The sequence below is a fragment of the Muntiacus reevesi genome, chromosome 13 (assembly GCF_963930625.1).
Source record: "Muntiacus reevesi chromosome 13, mMunRee1.1, whole genome shotgun sequence".
Lineage (NCBI taxonomy): Eukaryota > Metazoa > Chordata > Mammalia > Artiodactyla > Cervidae > Muntiacus > Muntiacus reevesi.
The window spans coordinates 55074519-55090385 of record NC_089261.1 but is presented as its reverse complement, the minus strand read 5'-3'; the positions used below and the strand labels follow the sequence as shown (position 1 = coordinate 55090385).

The window sequence follows — 15867 nt, the reverse complement described above, 5'->3', positions numbered from 1 at the left end:
TATCTGTATGAATCATTGCTTCTCTGGTAATCTTTTTTTAAAAAGTACATATTTTTTTGGAGCACCCTCATAAGGATAAGCTCCTGAAATCACCACTGTTAGGATAATTCATTGGTCCCACAGTGAAGTGTGAGGGGTGTATTAGAAATCTTAGGACTCGTCTTCCCTTTTGGAAATAAATATCTGAATTTGACCTGATTTGATGCCAGTTTCCTGTGAATTCAGTTTCAAGATAGTATCACATCCTGTAAGTAAGTGTTAGTCACTCAGTCGTGCCCAGCTCTTTTCGACCCCATGGACTGTAGCCCACCAGGCTCCTCTGTCCATGAGATTCTCCAGGCAAGGATACTGGAGTGGGTTGCCATTCCCTTCTCCAGGAGATCTTCCTGACCCAGGGATCAAACTCCTGCACTGCAGGCAGATTCTTTACCAACTGAGCTACAAGGGAAGCCCACATCCTGTAAAGTGCCCAGCAAATAAAGAGAAATAAAAATTAGTTCCAACTTTCAATTAAACATCAAAGAGGAGACAGCAACTTATTTTACTTTTGAAATGCTTTTTTCCAAATGTGTAATTCACTCATCTATTGAGAAATCACTCTGCCAAACATTCCCTCTCTACCTACCATTTCGCCTCTCCAAGAACCACTAGTGCAGGGACCTTTGTTACATTCCAGTTCACCTCCCCGACTACTTTTCTTTCTTCATGCTTCCAGTTTTTCAGAATACAACTCCAGATAAAGCACAACTCTTCTTTGAAGTCAGGTAGGGGTCACAAATCAAAGACTCAAAGATAAAATTATCTTTATCAGGCGCATCAGAAAAGGGAACTATGGCAACGTGCATAGATCAATACATTTTCTTACTGTCAATAAATTATAAGTACATGAGAATCCTAGATTATCAAACTAGAGGTCACTTCAAGCCAAAAAGGAGCTATATAAAAGGAAGAAAAAGGAAGGCCTTATATTCTTCCTACCTCTTTTCATTTTAGAGCCTTGCAAAGCAGCCTCATTTCCGAAATCTTCTTCCTCTGTTTTACCTCATTCATGACTTTTTAAATACCTCAGGAGTTATTTATTTTATTTTTTTCTATATAGTGTGAAACATTCAAGATTCATGCTTTTTTAAATTTTTATTTTATATTGAAGCATAGTTGATTAGCAACATCATGTTAGTTTCAGGTGTCAGCGAAGTGATTCAGCTATGCATATATACATACCTACTCTTTTTCAAATTATTTTCCTATTTAGGTTACTACAGAATATTGAGCAGTGTCTCCTGCACTATACAGTAGTTGGTTATCTGTTTTAAACATACTAGTGTGATGTGTCAATACCAAACTCCCAGTCTGTCCCTCCCCTCCCCGCTTCCCGCTCTGGTAACCACAAATTCTTTCTCTAAGTCAGTGAGTCTGTTTCAATATCTCATTCTTACTTGCCTCCAGGAACCTAAAGAGGTAATTCAGAGACCATTGGCGAAAAGCTCATTCTTCTCAACTACCTTCTCTTTTCTTTTTCTTTTGTTCTGGTGGTTTTGGAGTCAATTCCTTCTTCATTATCGGAAAAAGCAGGGCCGTGGCAGAGGTGAACCCTTCTTTTGCGGAGAAGGCCGTGTTATGCATCTGCCTCTCTGGTCTCGCATTTGACCCTGGTATATTTTAAGAGGGGGCAGAGAGCTGGGGTGCTGAAGTTACCCCAAACCTGCTTCCCTCTCAGTCCTAAGCTTTGAGAAATCTATTCTTTCTTTGGTCTTCAGATTTTTGTGTGTAGAACATGCTCTCAACAGGTATTTTCTTACTTTCTGAAATGCGGGGAACTTGGAAATTGAGTTGAAAGGGGAAAAGGTGACCATCCAATGCTCCTCAGTGCTAAGGACCCAGGCCCCTTGAAAGCAGGCAAAAAATAATCTAACCAGTGCAACCAGTCTTCTCAGGAAGACTGACCTGGGGATTTATTTGCATAAAGACTCTTTTCATACTCTCTTTTTCTGTTTTCCATTAATAAAAATATCTCTGTGTCTAGAGGAAAGCAGAACTTAAATTTTTGAGTATCACTTGCCTACAGTCCATCTCCCAGCCTTCAACATGACTCTAGATTGCTCAGAGATTCTGAAATTAAATCATGACTGATTTCTTTGGAAGAAAGAAAATAGAAAAGTATGAATGTGTTATAATATTCTCCCTACACACCAAGTCCCAAAGCCTTCAATGTGCAATAGTGAATGTGGAAATTCTAAAAGAATTGTTAACACATTACTTTTAATATATTTTAACAATTAGTTTTGAAGTGTGTCTTTTTCTTTGTTATGGGTGATGCAACCTTGAAGTTTATTTAAGATGAAACAATGAAAGTATATAGGCCAAAAATATTATTCAGTTCTGATCATGTTGGGAGTTTGATATTTGATTTCTAATATTGCTTTTTTCATAAATTATAAATTGAAAATACAATTCAAGGAAAGATGGTTTCAGTGGGGCTTTTTCTTCATAATTTTCAGGATTTTATAGCCCCCAAAAACATAATTTCCAATTTTAAAACATCTCATTGGCTTTTGGATAATTGCATTTGTTTGCTTGCTAGTATAGTTAACTGTAATTATTTCAGAATCAATTATAGAAAAGATACAGTGTTACAGAATATAGTTCTAACCAGGGTGGCCTATAAAAGCATTGTTTTTCTTTTTTTTTCCATTTATTTTTATTAGTTGGAGGCTAATTACTTTACAATATTGTAGTGGTTTTTGTCATACATTGACATGAATCAGCCTTGGATTTACATGTATTCAGCATTGTTTTTCATATGTTTGTTTTTTCATACTTAGAAATACAGTCCCTTCCAAATTTTTCCTTTCCTTACTGTAGTTGATTTGGTAATTTATTACTAAGTAATAAACCGTTCCATGTTTACTGATTAACATGAGAATCATTTTATTTGTGCGCACAGGTTCTGTAGGTTAGATGTTCAGACAGGGTGGGTGGGGGTGTTTGTCCCCACTCCAAGATATCTGGAATGTCACTTGGAAAGAAGAGTGGCTGCTGTCCTTTAAATGACTGGGAAATGAAGTCGTCTACAGGCTTCTGCCCTCATTCTGACACCTGGGCTAGGATGGCTCAAAAACCGGGCTCAGCTGAAGCTGTTAACTGGCATACTTAAATAAGACCCTCCACGTGACTTGGGCCTCTGCAAGCATAGTACAGGATTTACCATAGGCGATTCCCTCAAAGAGGGAGTATAGACAGCAAAGTTCCAGGAGAATAAGGCAGCAGCTTCATAGTTATTTATGACCTCGGCATCACAGAGCATCACATCTGCCATACTCTATTTGTCAACAAAGTCCCAAGCCCACCCAGCTTCCAGATGAAGGTACAAAGATGCCATCTTCTTAATAGAAGCAGTGTCAAATAATGCAAAACAAAGATGTTTTAAAACCATCACTGTAGAAGTGATGGATGGGATGCTTTCCATAAGTACTCCTCAGTCAGTTCAGTTAATTCAGTCACTCACTCGTGTCCGACTCTTTGCGATCCCATGAATCACAGCACGCCAGGCCTCCCTGTCCATCACCAACTCCTGGAGTTTACTCAAACCCATGTCCATCAAGTTGGTGATGCCATCCAGCCATCTCATCCTCTGCTGTCCCCTTCTCCTCCTGCCCCCAATCCCTCCCACTATCAGGGTCTTGTCCAATGAGTCAGCTCTTTGCATGAGGTGGCCAAAATATTGGAGTTTCAGCTTCAACATCAGTCCTTCCAATGAACACTCAGGACTGATCTCCTTTAGGATGAACTGGTTGGATCTCCTTGCAGTCCAAGGTACTCTCAAGAGTCTTCTCCAACACCACAGTTCAAAAGCATCAATTTTTTGGTGCTCAGCTTTCCTCACAGTCCAACTCTCACATCCATACATGACCACTGGAAAAACCATAGCCTTTACTAGACAGACCTTTGTTGGCAAAGTAATGTCTCTGCTTTTTAATATGCTATCTAGATTGGTCATCACTTTCCTTCCAAGGAGTAAGCGTCTTGCCTACTTACTTGAAATTCCTCACCTCTAATGCATCATTACACATTTGCAATATGGCTGGTCAGTGTTAAAAATCCCTATATAACCAGATATGTATCTTAGAATGCTTTTGGTTGAAAATGACAGAAACCCTAACTCAACCTGGCATCACTGAAAATGTCATTGGTAAGGTAGGCAACCCTTTGAGAGGGTTGGTTCAGTGCCTTAGAAGCACTAAAAAGATACTTTTCCCCCCTATTCCATCACTCTTAGTGTTGACTTTATCCTCCTTCTAATCTCCATGCTCAGCTGTGCCTGCTCAATCACTCAGTCGTGTCTGACTCTTTGTGACCCTATGTAGTGTAGCCTGCCATACTCCTCTGTCTATGGGATTCTCCAGGCAAGAATACTGGAGTGGATTGCCATGCCCTCCTCCAGGGGATCTTCCTGACCCAGGGGTCAAACCTGGGTCTCCTGCATTGCAGATGGATTCGTTACCCATGAGCCACCGGGGAAGCCCATGTCAATTGTATGTTAAAGTAAAGAGATTAAAAGAGCTTTGCTCCTCTTCTGCCACACAGAGGCCTAACCCCCAGTTATCTGGAACAATTTAGGTCACTTACAGAACCCTGAAACAGTATTCAAGGTCAAAGTCAAGTTCCAATTGGCTGAGATTTAAATGCTCATTCCTGAACTAGTCCTGATTTCAACGGGGATGAGATTATACCACTTGACTTCAGAATGGGGGTGAGAGGGATCCTTGTTAATGTTGTGCCTGCTCCCCACGGAGAAATGGGTGGAAGGTGATGGGAAGGCAGCTGTAAATTCCATTTCATCTTGGAACCTTCTCTGGCAACATAAAGTCATTTGACTGCGAGGTGATGCAGCTATTGCCTTGGCCTCATTAGCATCACAGTTCAGTGAGCTGAGAGTTCATGGTCTCATTCCTCTCACTTGTCAGCACCCTGCCTTTGAACAGGTCAATGTCATATTCAGAACTGTTGTTGTTCATGAAATCCCATTTGACAAAACAAGGCAAAAGTAGCTACTGCACAGTGACTCTGAACTTAGCTGCTCTGTCCCATCAGGGAGTGGTGAGGGAACAGTCACTGGCTTTGGGGAAATGTTTGGAATCATGACCGTGTGTGCACCTGTGACTGCGTCAGAGCATATTTCTTACTTTGGATAAATGTTGACTTTTGACTGAGAAAGTAGCTTTCTATTTGAGACTATGAGCTCTTTCTTAAGAACACAAATATCGTCCTCTGTTTTTCAGAGTTGACACAGAGTTTAATAATGTTACCTCTTCTGCCAAGACTTTTATTCATTGTTTTCCACCTCAAGTTGATGAAGCATGATGGAGTTATTGTCCTTACTCTGCAGTTCAGAAAGCAGGGACAGAGGGTTAAACCACTTGTGTGTGACAGCATGTCAAAGCAGGGATGGAGTTGGCATTAGAAGTCATTTCCTAGAATCTTGGCTCAGTGCTTTCTTTAAAAAGAATTATGAAAGTCTCAAGTAACAACAAAAAAGCACAATTCATAAAATACAAACATGTTGGAACCCATCAGTCAGTCTCAGAAATTTTATAGGAAACATATATTTCTAGACAGACTGGAAATCTCATTTGTGACCTGTTTGGTTTGCATCCCTAACTTTTCCTTCCCTGAGAAAATCAATATCCTGAATTTGGTATTTTATATTCTCAGATTATATTCTTTATATGTATGTATCCATAAAAATATGATACAGTTTTGCACATTTGGCTTTATATTATTGCTCTTATCTTGTCTGAATCTTTTTTTTTTTGCTCAATATAGTTTTTAGTATGCATTCATGTTAATACATACAGCATGTTTATTCATTTTGTATATGTGTTAGTCACTTAGTTGTGTCTTGACTTTTGCAGTCCCATGGACTGTAGCCTGCCAGGCTCCCCTGTCCATGGAATTCTCCAGGCAAGAATACTGGAGTTAAAAAAAGAAAATACTGGAATGGTTTGCCATTCCCTCCTACAGGGTATGTTTCCAACCTGGGGATTGAACCCGGGTCTCCTGTACTGCAGACAGAATCTTTACCATCTGAGGTACACGGAATAAGATTCCATGTCATTATATAGATATACAAATATATGACAGATTACCTCTCTTTAATCATCATTTAGATTTTTGCTGCTATTTAATGCAAGCAATAATACAATGTAAATTCTTGTACCTTTCACCATCTGATTACTTTCTTAAACCTTGCTTGAAAAAAAAGATACTCTTATGGAGATAAGTATAGAGATTCAGTTGCTCTGTCTAAATTCAGTCCTAGAGTAATGCAGGAGTGAGTATCAAAAGCAACTTTTATCAGCTATATTTACATTGGAGGAAGCTCAAGTCTAAAACTGTAACTGAGCAGGATACTCCATATGAGGCCTTCATGGGACACACCCCTCCCCTAGACACTCTGCTATAGTTCCTCTCCAAAGTACTCAGATAACAGTATCTGATGCACATTTCTGAGTTGTAATACAAATACTAAAGCCCTGACCAAATGGAAGAAATCAATTACTGACTACCGTGAGCATGCAACCCCCAGACCTACTGACGCCTAAGATATGACGTTAACCCCTGTGACACTGCCCTGTTAGGTCACCATCAACCAATCAGAGAATTGTGCACAAGCTGATCACATACCCTGGGATGCCACTCCCTCATTTTGCCTTTAAAAATGCTTTGCTGAGGTCAGCTGGGGAGTTCAGGCTTCTTGAGCACTAGCCGTCCAGGACTCCTTGCTTGGTGCCCCACAGTAAACACAGCACTTACCTTCACCTCAACTCAGAGTCAGTAGATTAGCTTCCCTACAAATGAGTGAGCAGACCCCAGTTGGTTCAGTAACAAAACCAATCCACGTTCCACGTATAGCAGGATTTTCAGTTGCTATTTCAGGATCTATCATTATATCTTGAAATCTCACCTATCTAGTCATTACTAACTATGCATGTTTCTAGAACCAGACTGGAATTCCTGGGCCTGCAGGATTTGTGTCAGGTTAAAAAAAATTGGCTGCAATCAAAGTGATGGACTGATGGGGTGTGCTCTGAATAAAGCAAGTTTTATCTCTCAGAAATAGAGACAGTGGCTTGAAAAATTTAAGATCATCAAATGTCTTCCTTCTAAAAAGCATGCCATAAGAAGAAGGGGTGAAATTTCTATGGAACATAATTTCTATGTATCTGAAAGCACCGTCTTTTTGTGGTAGAAATGAGCAAAGGATGGCCATTTGTTTGACTTATTTTAGGAATCTTGTAGTCTGTTTAAAGTGGCTAATTTAAAAATCTTCACATCAACTATGAAACTAAATCATTTTGAAAAGTTATTATGCTTTGTTCTGGATTCTCAGAATTCTGAAGAAGCTGGTCTATTGTGTTAATACTGGAACTGCTTTTTTATACCACCAGCTAACTGTGAAGACACTAACACAGCTTGGAGAAAAATTACTGGCACAGTACTGGGGACCCTGGGTTTTTTACTTGTCTCCTGTGACTCTGAACCTTATGAAACAGTCACCTAAACATCTTGAATATAGGATTGCCTTAAATCCATGCTTTGCTAGCTTTTTTTATGTTGACCCCATAGATGTTAAATCAGTTTGGTGGATTGGGGCCAACATTCAAAAGAAAATAACATAGAATGTGAATATGAAAGTGTTAGTTGCTCAGTCCTGTCTGACTCTTTGCTACCCATGGATTGAAGCTCACCAGGCTCCTCTGTCCATGGGATTTCCCAGGCAAGAATATTGGAGTGAGTAGCCATTCCCTTCTCCAGGGGATCTTCCCAACCCAGGGATCAAGCTTGGGTCTCCTGCATTGCAGGCAGATTCTTTACCATCTGAGTCACCAGTGAAGCCCAAGGGTAAATAGATTTAATAAAATGTTTGTTACAAAGGGATAAACATGTGCCTAACTGGAGAATTATATGAAGTAAAATTCTTTGGTATTGCTTTCAAAAATGTTTGAAAGTCATTTATACCAGGTGATTTTGGCAAGTGTCTCAGGGACCTCTCAAATATGGCTATGTCCATGTTTAAAATTCACCAGGTGCTCCCATTTTTTAAGAAGGAAGCTCAGATATCTCAGAGTAGTAGCAAAACTCTTCACAATTCTTGCTTCTGAGATCATGCTCCCCTAGGACGCGGTGAACTCCCACGTTTCCTGTTTCCGCTACCGCCTCACAGGTCCATGCCTTTGCTGACACTTCTCTCTCAGCAAAAAGTGCTCTCAGTAGACACAAAGCATTACCTTTGCTAGAAACTCTTCCAGATCCAACTATTCTTCATTGAATTGGCCACTCCTTTTCTTAGACGCCTAATATATTTTACTGTCTTGTGTCATAGCCCATGACCGCATACACTTGACTGCAGTTAATAATGGTTTAAAAATCTATCCCCCCCTGCTGACCTTGGAGACTTGGAGGTCAGGTCCTTGTATTATGAGAATTCGGGTTTTTTCCCCCTTTTCTTATACATGTGTACTCTGTTCTCCCTTGCTTTTAAAATAACTACTATTTTAAAGCGATGCATATTTATTGTAAGTGTCTCAAATGACATAAAAAAAGCAGTTGAGTGAGGGATAGATTGGGAGTTTGGGGTTGACATGTGCACACTGCTATATTTAAAATAGATAACCAACAGGAATCTACTGTTTAGCACAGGGAACTCTGCTCAATATTCTGTAATAGCCTCAGCTGGAAAAGAATTTGAGAAGGAATAGGTACATGTTTAGGTATAACTGAATCACTTTGCTTTATACCTGAAACTAACACATTATTAATCAATTATATTTCAATTATATATATATATATATATATATTTTTTAAAAAGGCAGTTGAAAAAAGTCTCACAACCCAAAGATGAACACTGTTAGTATCTAAACAGATGTCTTGTTCTGCCTGCAATTTCGTATAGAGGCAAGCATGTGCACACACACTGTGGTACACAAATAAATTCATGCACACACACACAATGTTATATAAATAAATTCATTTTTTAATATGACCAGTTTTTCCTTTCAACAATGTTAAGGGCACTTTCTATGTCAATGATACACCCTTTTCATCATTTAAAATTGCTGATTATTATTCTAAGTCATGGATTATTGGGGTTTTATTTTGTTTGCCATTTATCAACATTAAGAGCAGTGATGGCAGACCTGACTTACTCCTCCTGCACTGTAAGCATCAATTAGAAGACACCATTATTGTCCTTAGTGTCTTCCATTAACTAGTGAGTCCTGAGCTGACTCAGCAGTTCTCTTCAAGGCCTTCTGTATTATCCCTCCTCCTGTTTATCCTTAGACTGTGTCCTGTTCACATCTCTGTGTATCAGAGTCTCCTACCTAACAATGCGAGGTCTTTAGGGAAAGTTTCTCTTTTTTAACAGAATCATTGAGACATCTCTGGTCAACCAGTGATTAAGGCTCCTTGTTTCCCATGCATGGGGTGTGGGTTCTATCCCTAGTTGGGGAACTAAGATCCCACATACACATTGTGGCCAAAAAAATTAGAAAAGAAAAAACAAAGGAATCATATATAGTTAGACAGCATATTAAAAAGCAGAGACATTACTTTGCCAACAAAGGTTCATCTAGTCAAGGCTATGGTTTTGCCAGTAGTCATGTCTGAATGTGAGAGTTGGACTATAAAGAAAGCTGAGCGCAGAAGAATTGATGCTTTTGAACTGTGGTGTTGGAGAAGGCTCTTGAGAGTCCCTTGGACTGCAAGGAGATCCAACCAGTCCATCCTAAAGAAGATCAGTCCTGGGTGTTCATTGGAAGGACTGATGCTGAAGCTGAAACCCCAATCCTTTGCCCACCTGATGCAAAGAGCTGACTCATTGGAAAAGACCCTGATGCTGGGAGGGATTGGGGGCAGGAGGATAAGGGGACAACAGAGGATGAGATGGCTGGATGGCATCACCAACTCAATGGACATGAGTTTGAGTAAATTCCGGGAGTTAGTGATAGACAGGGAGGCCTGGTATGCTGTGGTTCATCGGGTCGCAGAGAGTCGGACACGACTGAGCGACTGATCTGAACTGAACTGAATAGTTACACAGTAAAAAATTGACTTTTGACAGTTTTCCCATTTAGTAACTAATAAAGTGGAATCATGCGTATATTTATTTAAAAATTTGAATCTCACCTCCCTAAAGCAGGATATGAATCTAGATTGTCCTGACCTTCTATTTTGTGGACATGAAATTTAAGATGGTATATAATTGTTTTCAATGCTTAGTTCCATTTCACCAACCACTTCCACTCTTGGTAGATATAAATTGCAAATACATTTTATTAGGAAGTATTTCCTCTACTCTCTGGAGCTGAAGTCAAGAACTAGTTAGATATATTATTTTAATAAAAGCACTATCTAGTAAAATTTTGTAAAGTGCAAAGCTTCATTATAAGTAAAGCTTATTTGTGTCATTTTTAATGTGATCAGATTCAGGAGCATATCTATCTCGTCAATGTAACAAGATAGCCTGTGTATAGTCCATATTGTTCTTATGTATTTTCTTCTGCTTTTAGCCTCAGTTATAGCTCTCAGGAGTTCTTCATCCCTCAACTTGTAGATTTCATGGTAGAGTGTAGTATGGTGCTAACCCAACCATTCTCTTAGACTTTTTGTGTCCATCTCTATATTCTAAACTTGATTCCTATCTCACTGAGACTCAGGGACACTGTGTCATAATGTACATTTCCTTAGGTTTAAATATGAACCATATGCCATTGGTTACCCATGCTCTAGTTATGAGTATGTAGAGATCTGAGCAGTCAGTCACTTCCTGCTCCCTTCCTCAATTATTGCATATAATTAACTTTTGCCTTTTGCATTGTTCTTCTTTCCACCCATACCTCTGCTCCTTAATAACACTTGTTCTCAACCAAGATAGACTTTACAAGGCACATTTGGCAATGTCTGAAGATATTTTTGATTATCACAATGCAAGGGTATTAATGACTTCTAAATGATAGAGGTCAGAATGCAATTTAACATCCCACAACACAAAATATAGGCCCACTCTCCATAACGTGTTAGCCAGTCCAAAATGTCAGTATTGCCTAGGTTGAAGAATCTTTCTATGTAGAAACTGATTTCATGTGTCTTGGCTGAACTTTAAATTTCACCTCTGTCTGAGATGTTAAGTTTGATATAATCTGGTGATTCAGACTAGCTGCTAGGTCACCAAAAATGGAAGGTTGTGTCTCACACCTCATCCACATCGCATACTTGCATTGAAGTGAGGCAGCCCTCATCATTAAAACTTTTTCCTTCTTGGTGAGTGTTATATGACCAGTTATACACAATAGGGAATGAGGGAAACTGAGGCATGTTTCTAAGTAAAGAATAAAACCAGATGCATGAGTAGGTAAGAAAGTATGAAGTGAAGTGAAGTCACTCAGTCGTGTCCGACTCTTTGCGACCCCATGGACTGTAGCCCACCAGGTATGATTATCCTCAAATACTGTCTGCTCCAAAGTGGCATTTGTTGTTTTGGAAATTGCATTTACAAATATGTTAAGAAAAACACTGTGGGCAGCTTAACTCTAACACAAATTTCCTTTTCCCCCTCCTTTCTGGTTTTTCAGACATTTCACATTTTCAAGAACAAAATGATTTAAAAGGATTACTAGAAAATCTCCATCAAAATATCCAAGCCAAAAAGAGAAAGAATGTAGAAATCATGTGGCTGGCTGCAACGGTAGGCACTCTCCTGTCAAATATTACTCCTTGTCACCATGATGATCAATCAGCAAACATATTGGGTATCTGCTCTGTGGAGTCCAACTTCTGCACTTTGGGTTACCAGATGTCACTCTCCATCATCCAAGAGATTAGGCATCTAGCTTATCAATAGACTAGAACACAAGATAGAAGATGTATTCAACAAGAAAAAATTCTATTCATTGGCTTGTCTTATAAATTCAGGATGTGTTTGATACTTTGAGGTTAAAATCAAGTGTCTTTGATTTTCTTGATATTGTGTGTTACAATGTCAATTGCCCATCTCAATAAGGTCTTGAGTTGATGCCCTAGAGAAGTATGGTTTCAACAGAATGTGATTATCAGATCTCTGACTCACAGCCTCGGTAGGGCTCCTGGACATAGTGTTTTGTTAATGAACTTGTAAATGCGCTTGTTCATCTAGATATTGCCATAGAATTTATCACTGATGGATGACTCTTGGGGTAATGAGCTATATTTTGTATGGTCTTTTCTCATTTAATGGCACCCTCAAGGTCAAAGATAGACTTGCTTTCCCACCCCACGTTTCTGCAAGATTGAGGGGGCAGAAAATTGTGCTTGTATTTTTAAGCTCTTATCTGGCAACCATTCAGGCATAGCTCCCATGAACGTATGAATTTTGTTAAACATTCAGGCCCAGAGATCCTTTCACTAGGAAAGGATCTTTTCATCAGGAAGGACACGCTTTGGAGATATTCTTGATGCATGCCATATTTGTACTTACTGCACATACGGGGCTGCTTATGTGATTTGGAGTTCAATGTAACAGGTCTTCTCCTGTGTGCTATTCATTTTCTATCAATAGCATCTAAAACAAAGGCTTTCCCCTACTGCAAACGGTTCAATTATAGCCCAATATTACGTACTCTCTTCTGGGAAAAAGGAATGGATAATTTACCATGAGTATATACGAAATAATTTACCAAGAACAGGCAGAGGGAAAGCTGCTTTGGTTTTCCTTCGTGCCCTCTTGGAGCCCCAGGGAAGAACATCAAAGGCAACAGTATGAAAGATTGCTTTTGAGCAGCTCATTTACACTGGTCCCATTTAGCATCATCCTGCATTACATGAAGGTTGTTTTTAATAGTTCTTTCTCCCATGTCTGCTCTTTACATCTTCAAAGACTACTATGGTTGCTAATTCTCAGAAAAATTTCACAAAGGCAGGTCATAAGTTATTTTTGCAACATTACTAATGACATGAGAGCACAAAAGGAGTTTGATCATTTCCCAAGGCTATCTGACAACTTAGGAACATATACATATGTCGTTATATACATATTGTGCAGTCATGTAAATTGGTAAGTTAAGGATGCACAGAACCACAAATGTATGTTTTTCCTAGTACATGTAGTTTTCTTATTTGAACATATAAAGAAATTTCCCATAAATCTTACATGTTTCTGAAAATGTTTTTGAAATGTATATGCCAGTCAAATATGACTTACTCACAACTTCCCACTGAATGAGTGAATGTTTGCCTGCCTTGATAAATGTACACCACCCATGGTGTGCAAATTTGACATTCTGTAGGAATATTGGCTTAACTATAAATAGCATGTCTGCAGAGTGATACATGAGTTTCAGTATCCTCTTTGTAAACCAGGGACCTTGGTATTGCTCTTCAAGAAATATAGAAAGTCCCTTCAACATCTTCCACAAAATTTTTATTTTTGTCTCTATTTCTTCTTTAAAACAATGAAATACTGCTTTTTCTTTTTTACTGTTTTACATTCTAATTAAAAATGCAAAGCTATTTGATTTTATCTTAATGAATATTTAAAGCTGAAAATGAGAACTTAAAAATACCAAACACTAAATTAAGCTAATGTTAAATTAAATGTTAAATTAAGCTCATTTAGCTCTAAATACAGAAATGAAGACCCAACCAGTCTGCTTTGAAGGAATTGCCCAAGCTTTCTCTTTGTTTTAAATTTGACACATGAAATATCCTTAATAGAATAGCTGCATATAATTGTGACAGTGCATTTTAAAGAATATTCACTCTTTTTAAAGATCATCTCTCATAAGTGACCACTGAGGTCTATATACTGTTATTATAAATTTAGTAAAGCTTTTGTTATTTTATATGAAAAATTTTGAAATACTGTTTATTTAAAAGCATTAGAGTTTTCTAAATAAAAAAAGATTATATGTTGAAATCATGCTCTCACATTTCTCTAGCCATGTTAAAGATGGTGAGAAAGTATTTACCTAAGGTCTATTAAGGAGTTGTAAATCCTAAAGCTAAGTATTAGTCATATTTAAATCATGGTAAAAACCCTTGATGAACTGTATTATTATACCCTCTCTTCAAAGCAGGCAACTGTTAAGGCTTCCTTGATGGCAGATAATAAAGCAGACCTGTATTCCATCACATTAAATGTATCTTAAGTGCATGTTGATTAACATTGTTGATGCTATGTTGATGATTGGTATCTCATATCAGAGCATTACCAGGGCTAGGGAAGAAAAAAGAATGGAGTGATTTGCCTGTTACCTAGAAGGCAATGAGCCCATAAATTATTGCTACTCAGAGATTCTTCTTCTGGCTTACATCAGAATAACAAGAAAAAAAGAGTTACAGAGAGAAGCAGAATGGGACAGAAGTTAAAGACTTGGTCCTTGTTAGATGGAGTTATGTTAGCACCCTGGCTCTGCTCTGTTGTGCATAAGCCGTCTTACCTATCTAAAGTTCAGTTTTCTCATCTGTAAAATAAGATGAATATGCTTTCCTCCAGGGTTCATGTGCAGTTAAATTAGAAGAGCAGATCTATGTGAAATTTATTAGCATTGTACCAGTGCACAGTGGATATGCAATTAACAGTGGCCATTTTGGGCGTCCAAGTTCTTGTTAGTTGCATTGATGAGTGGTGTCCTTATCTGCTGCACTTGGCACCATGTGGATGTTTAAAGTCTCATAATGTCCCACAGAGATTAGCAAAGGTTATTTCAAACATATGTGAGACGATATTAGCTCTTTAAGATTCAAATCAAGTGGCTTATCCAGGAAATACAGGTTTTTTTCCCCCTTGACTAATAAGATGTTACTTCTGAGCTGTGATTATTATCATTAGCCCCTGCAGCTTAGATACCCTCTCAGAGCATCGCTGCCTCTGAGGAATATTTACCATCTTACATGCCTTCAACAGCCCCACACCTCATGTACAAAGAGATAAATAAATTAAATCTATTCCATCAACTTTTGAAATGAAAAGGTATTATTTTTCCATTCCACAGGGCATATTGAAACAGTTGACTCTCATAAATTAGCATAAATTTGGTAAGTTTAGACTATGAGTATTTAGAGGACTCTGACGCTCGAGAGTAATCTACAAATAAACAAGAAACCATGTCTACCTCTGTTACAGATTTGTCGCAAACTAAATGGCATTCGTTTCACCTGTTGTAAAAGTGCCAAAGACAGGACGTCGATGTCTGTGACGCTTGAACAGTGCTCAATCCTGAGAGATGAGCATCAGTTACACAAGGACTTCTTTATCCGAGCACTGGATTGTATGAGAAGGTAGCCCACATGTTTTCAACTTCTTTCTTTTTTAAAAATTTTTATTGAAGTGTAGTTGATTTACAATATTGTGTTAATTTCTGTTATACAGCAAAATTATTTAGTTATACATATATATATATATATTCATTTCATATTCTTTTCCATTATGGTTTATCACAGGATATCGAATATAGTTCCCAGTGCTGTACAGTAAGACCTTATTTTTTCTTTTATGGTTATTTTAAGTTTTTTTTTTTCCCTAATACATATTTTACTGGAGGAGCAAGCATTTAGTAACTTCACTGCATTTCCTTGACTTTGAGCTCATGACATGAAAGAGAAAATAATTTAAAGTATTTCCTCTATTCATTTTAGGCAATAAAAAAATGTGGCCAGATTTTGATCATGTGAATGGAGGATATATTTCATTAACAGATTTAAACCTAAGTTGAAGGGCTCAGATTCTTTCATATATAACATTTGAAGAGTACAGTTCCTTTATGTACAAGTCCTTATATGTACACATAAAATAAAAGTAAGTCTTTATCCAAACAAATCAACTATCCAAAA

General features: G+C 38.2%; 1 protein-coding gene across 3 annotated transcripts in view; it reads left to right on the top strand.

The window, feature by feature from the left end:
* INPP4B (inositol polyphosphate-4-phosphatase type II B) overlaps positions 1-15867 on the top strand; it is an 838347-nt gene that overhangs the window by 772318 nt on the left and 50162 nt on the right. For all 3 annotated transcript variants that reach the window (XM_065904252.1, XM_065904253.1, XM_065904254.1), the window contains 2 exons: positions 11634-11746; positions 15161-15315. In XM_065904252.1, the coding sequence (XP_065760324.1) occupies positions 11634-11746; positions 15161-15315 (268 nt within the window). The remainder of the gene's footprint in view (positions 1-11633; positions 11747-15160; positions 15316-15867) is intronic.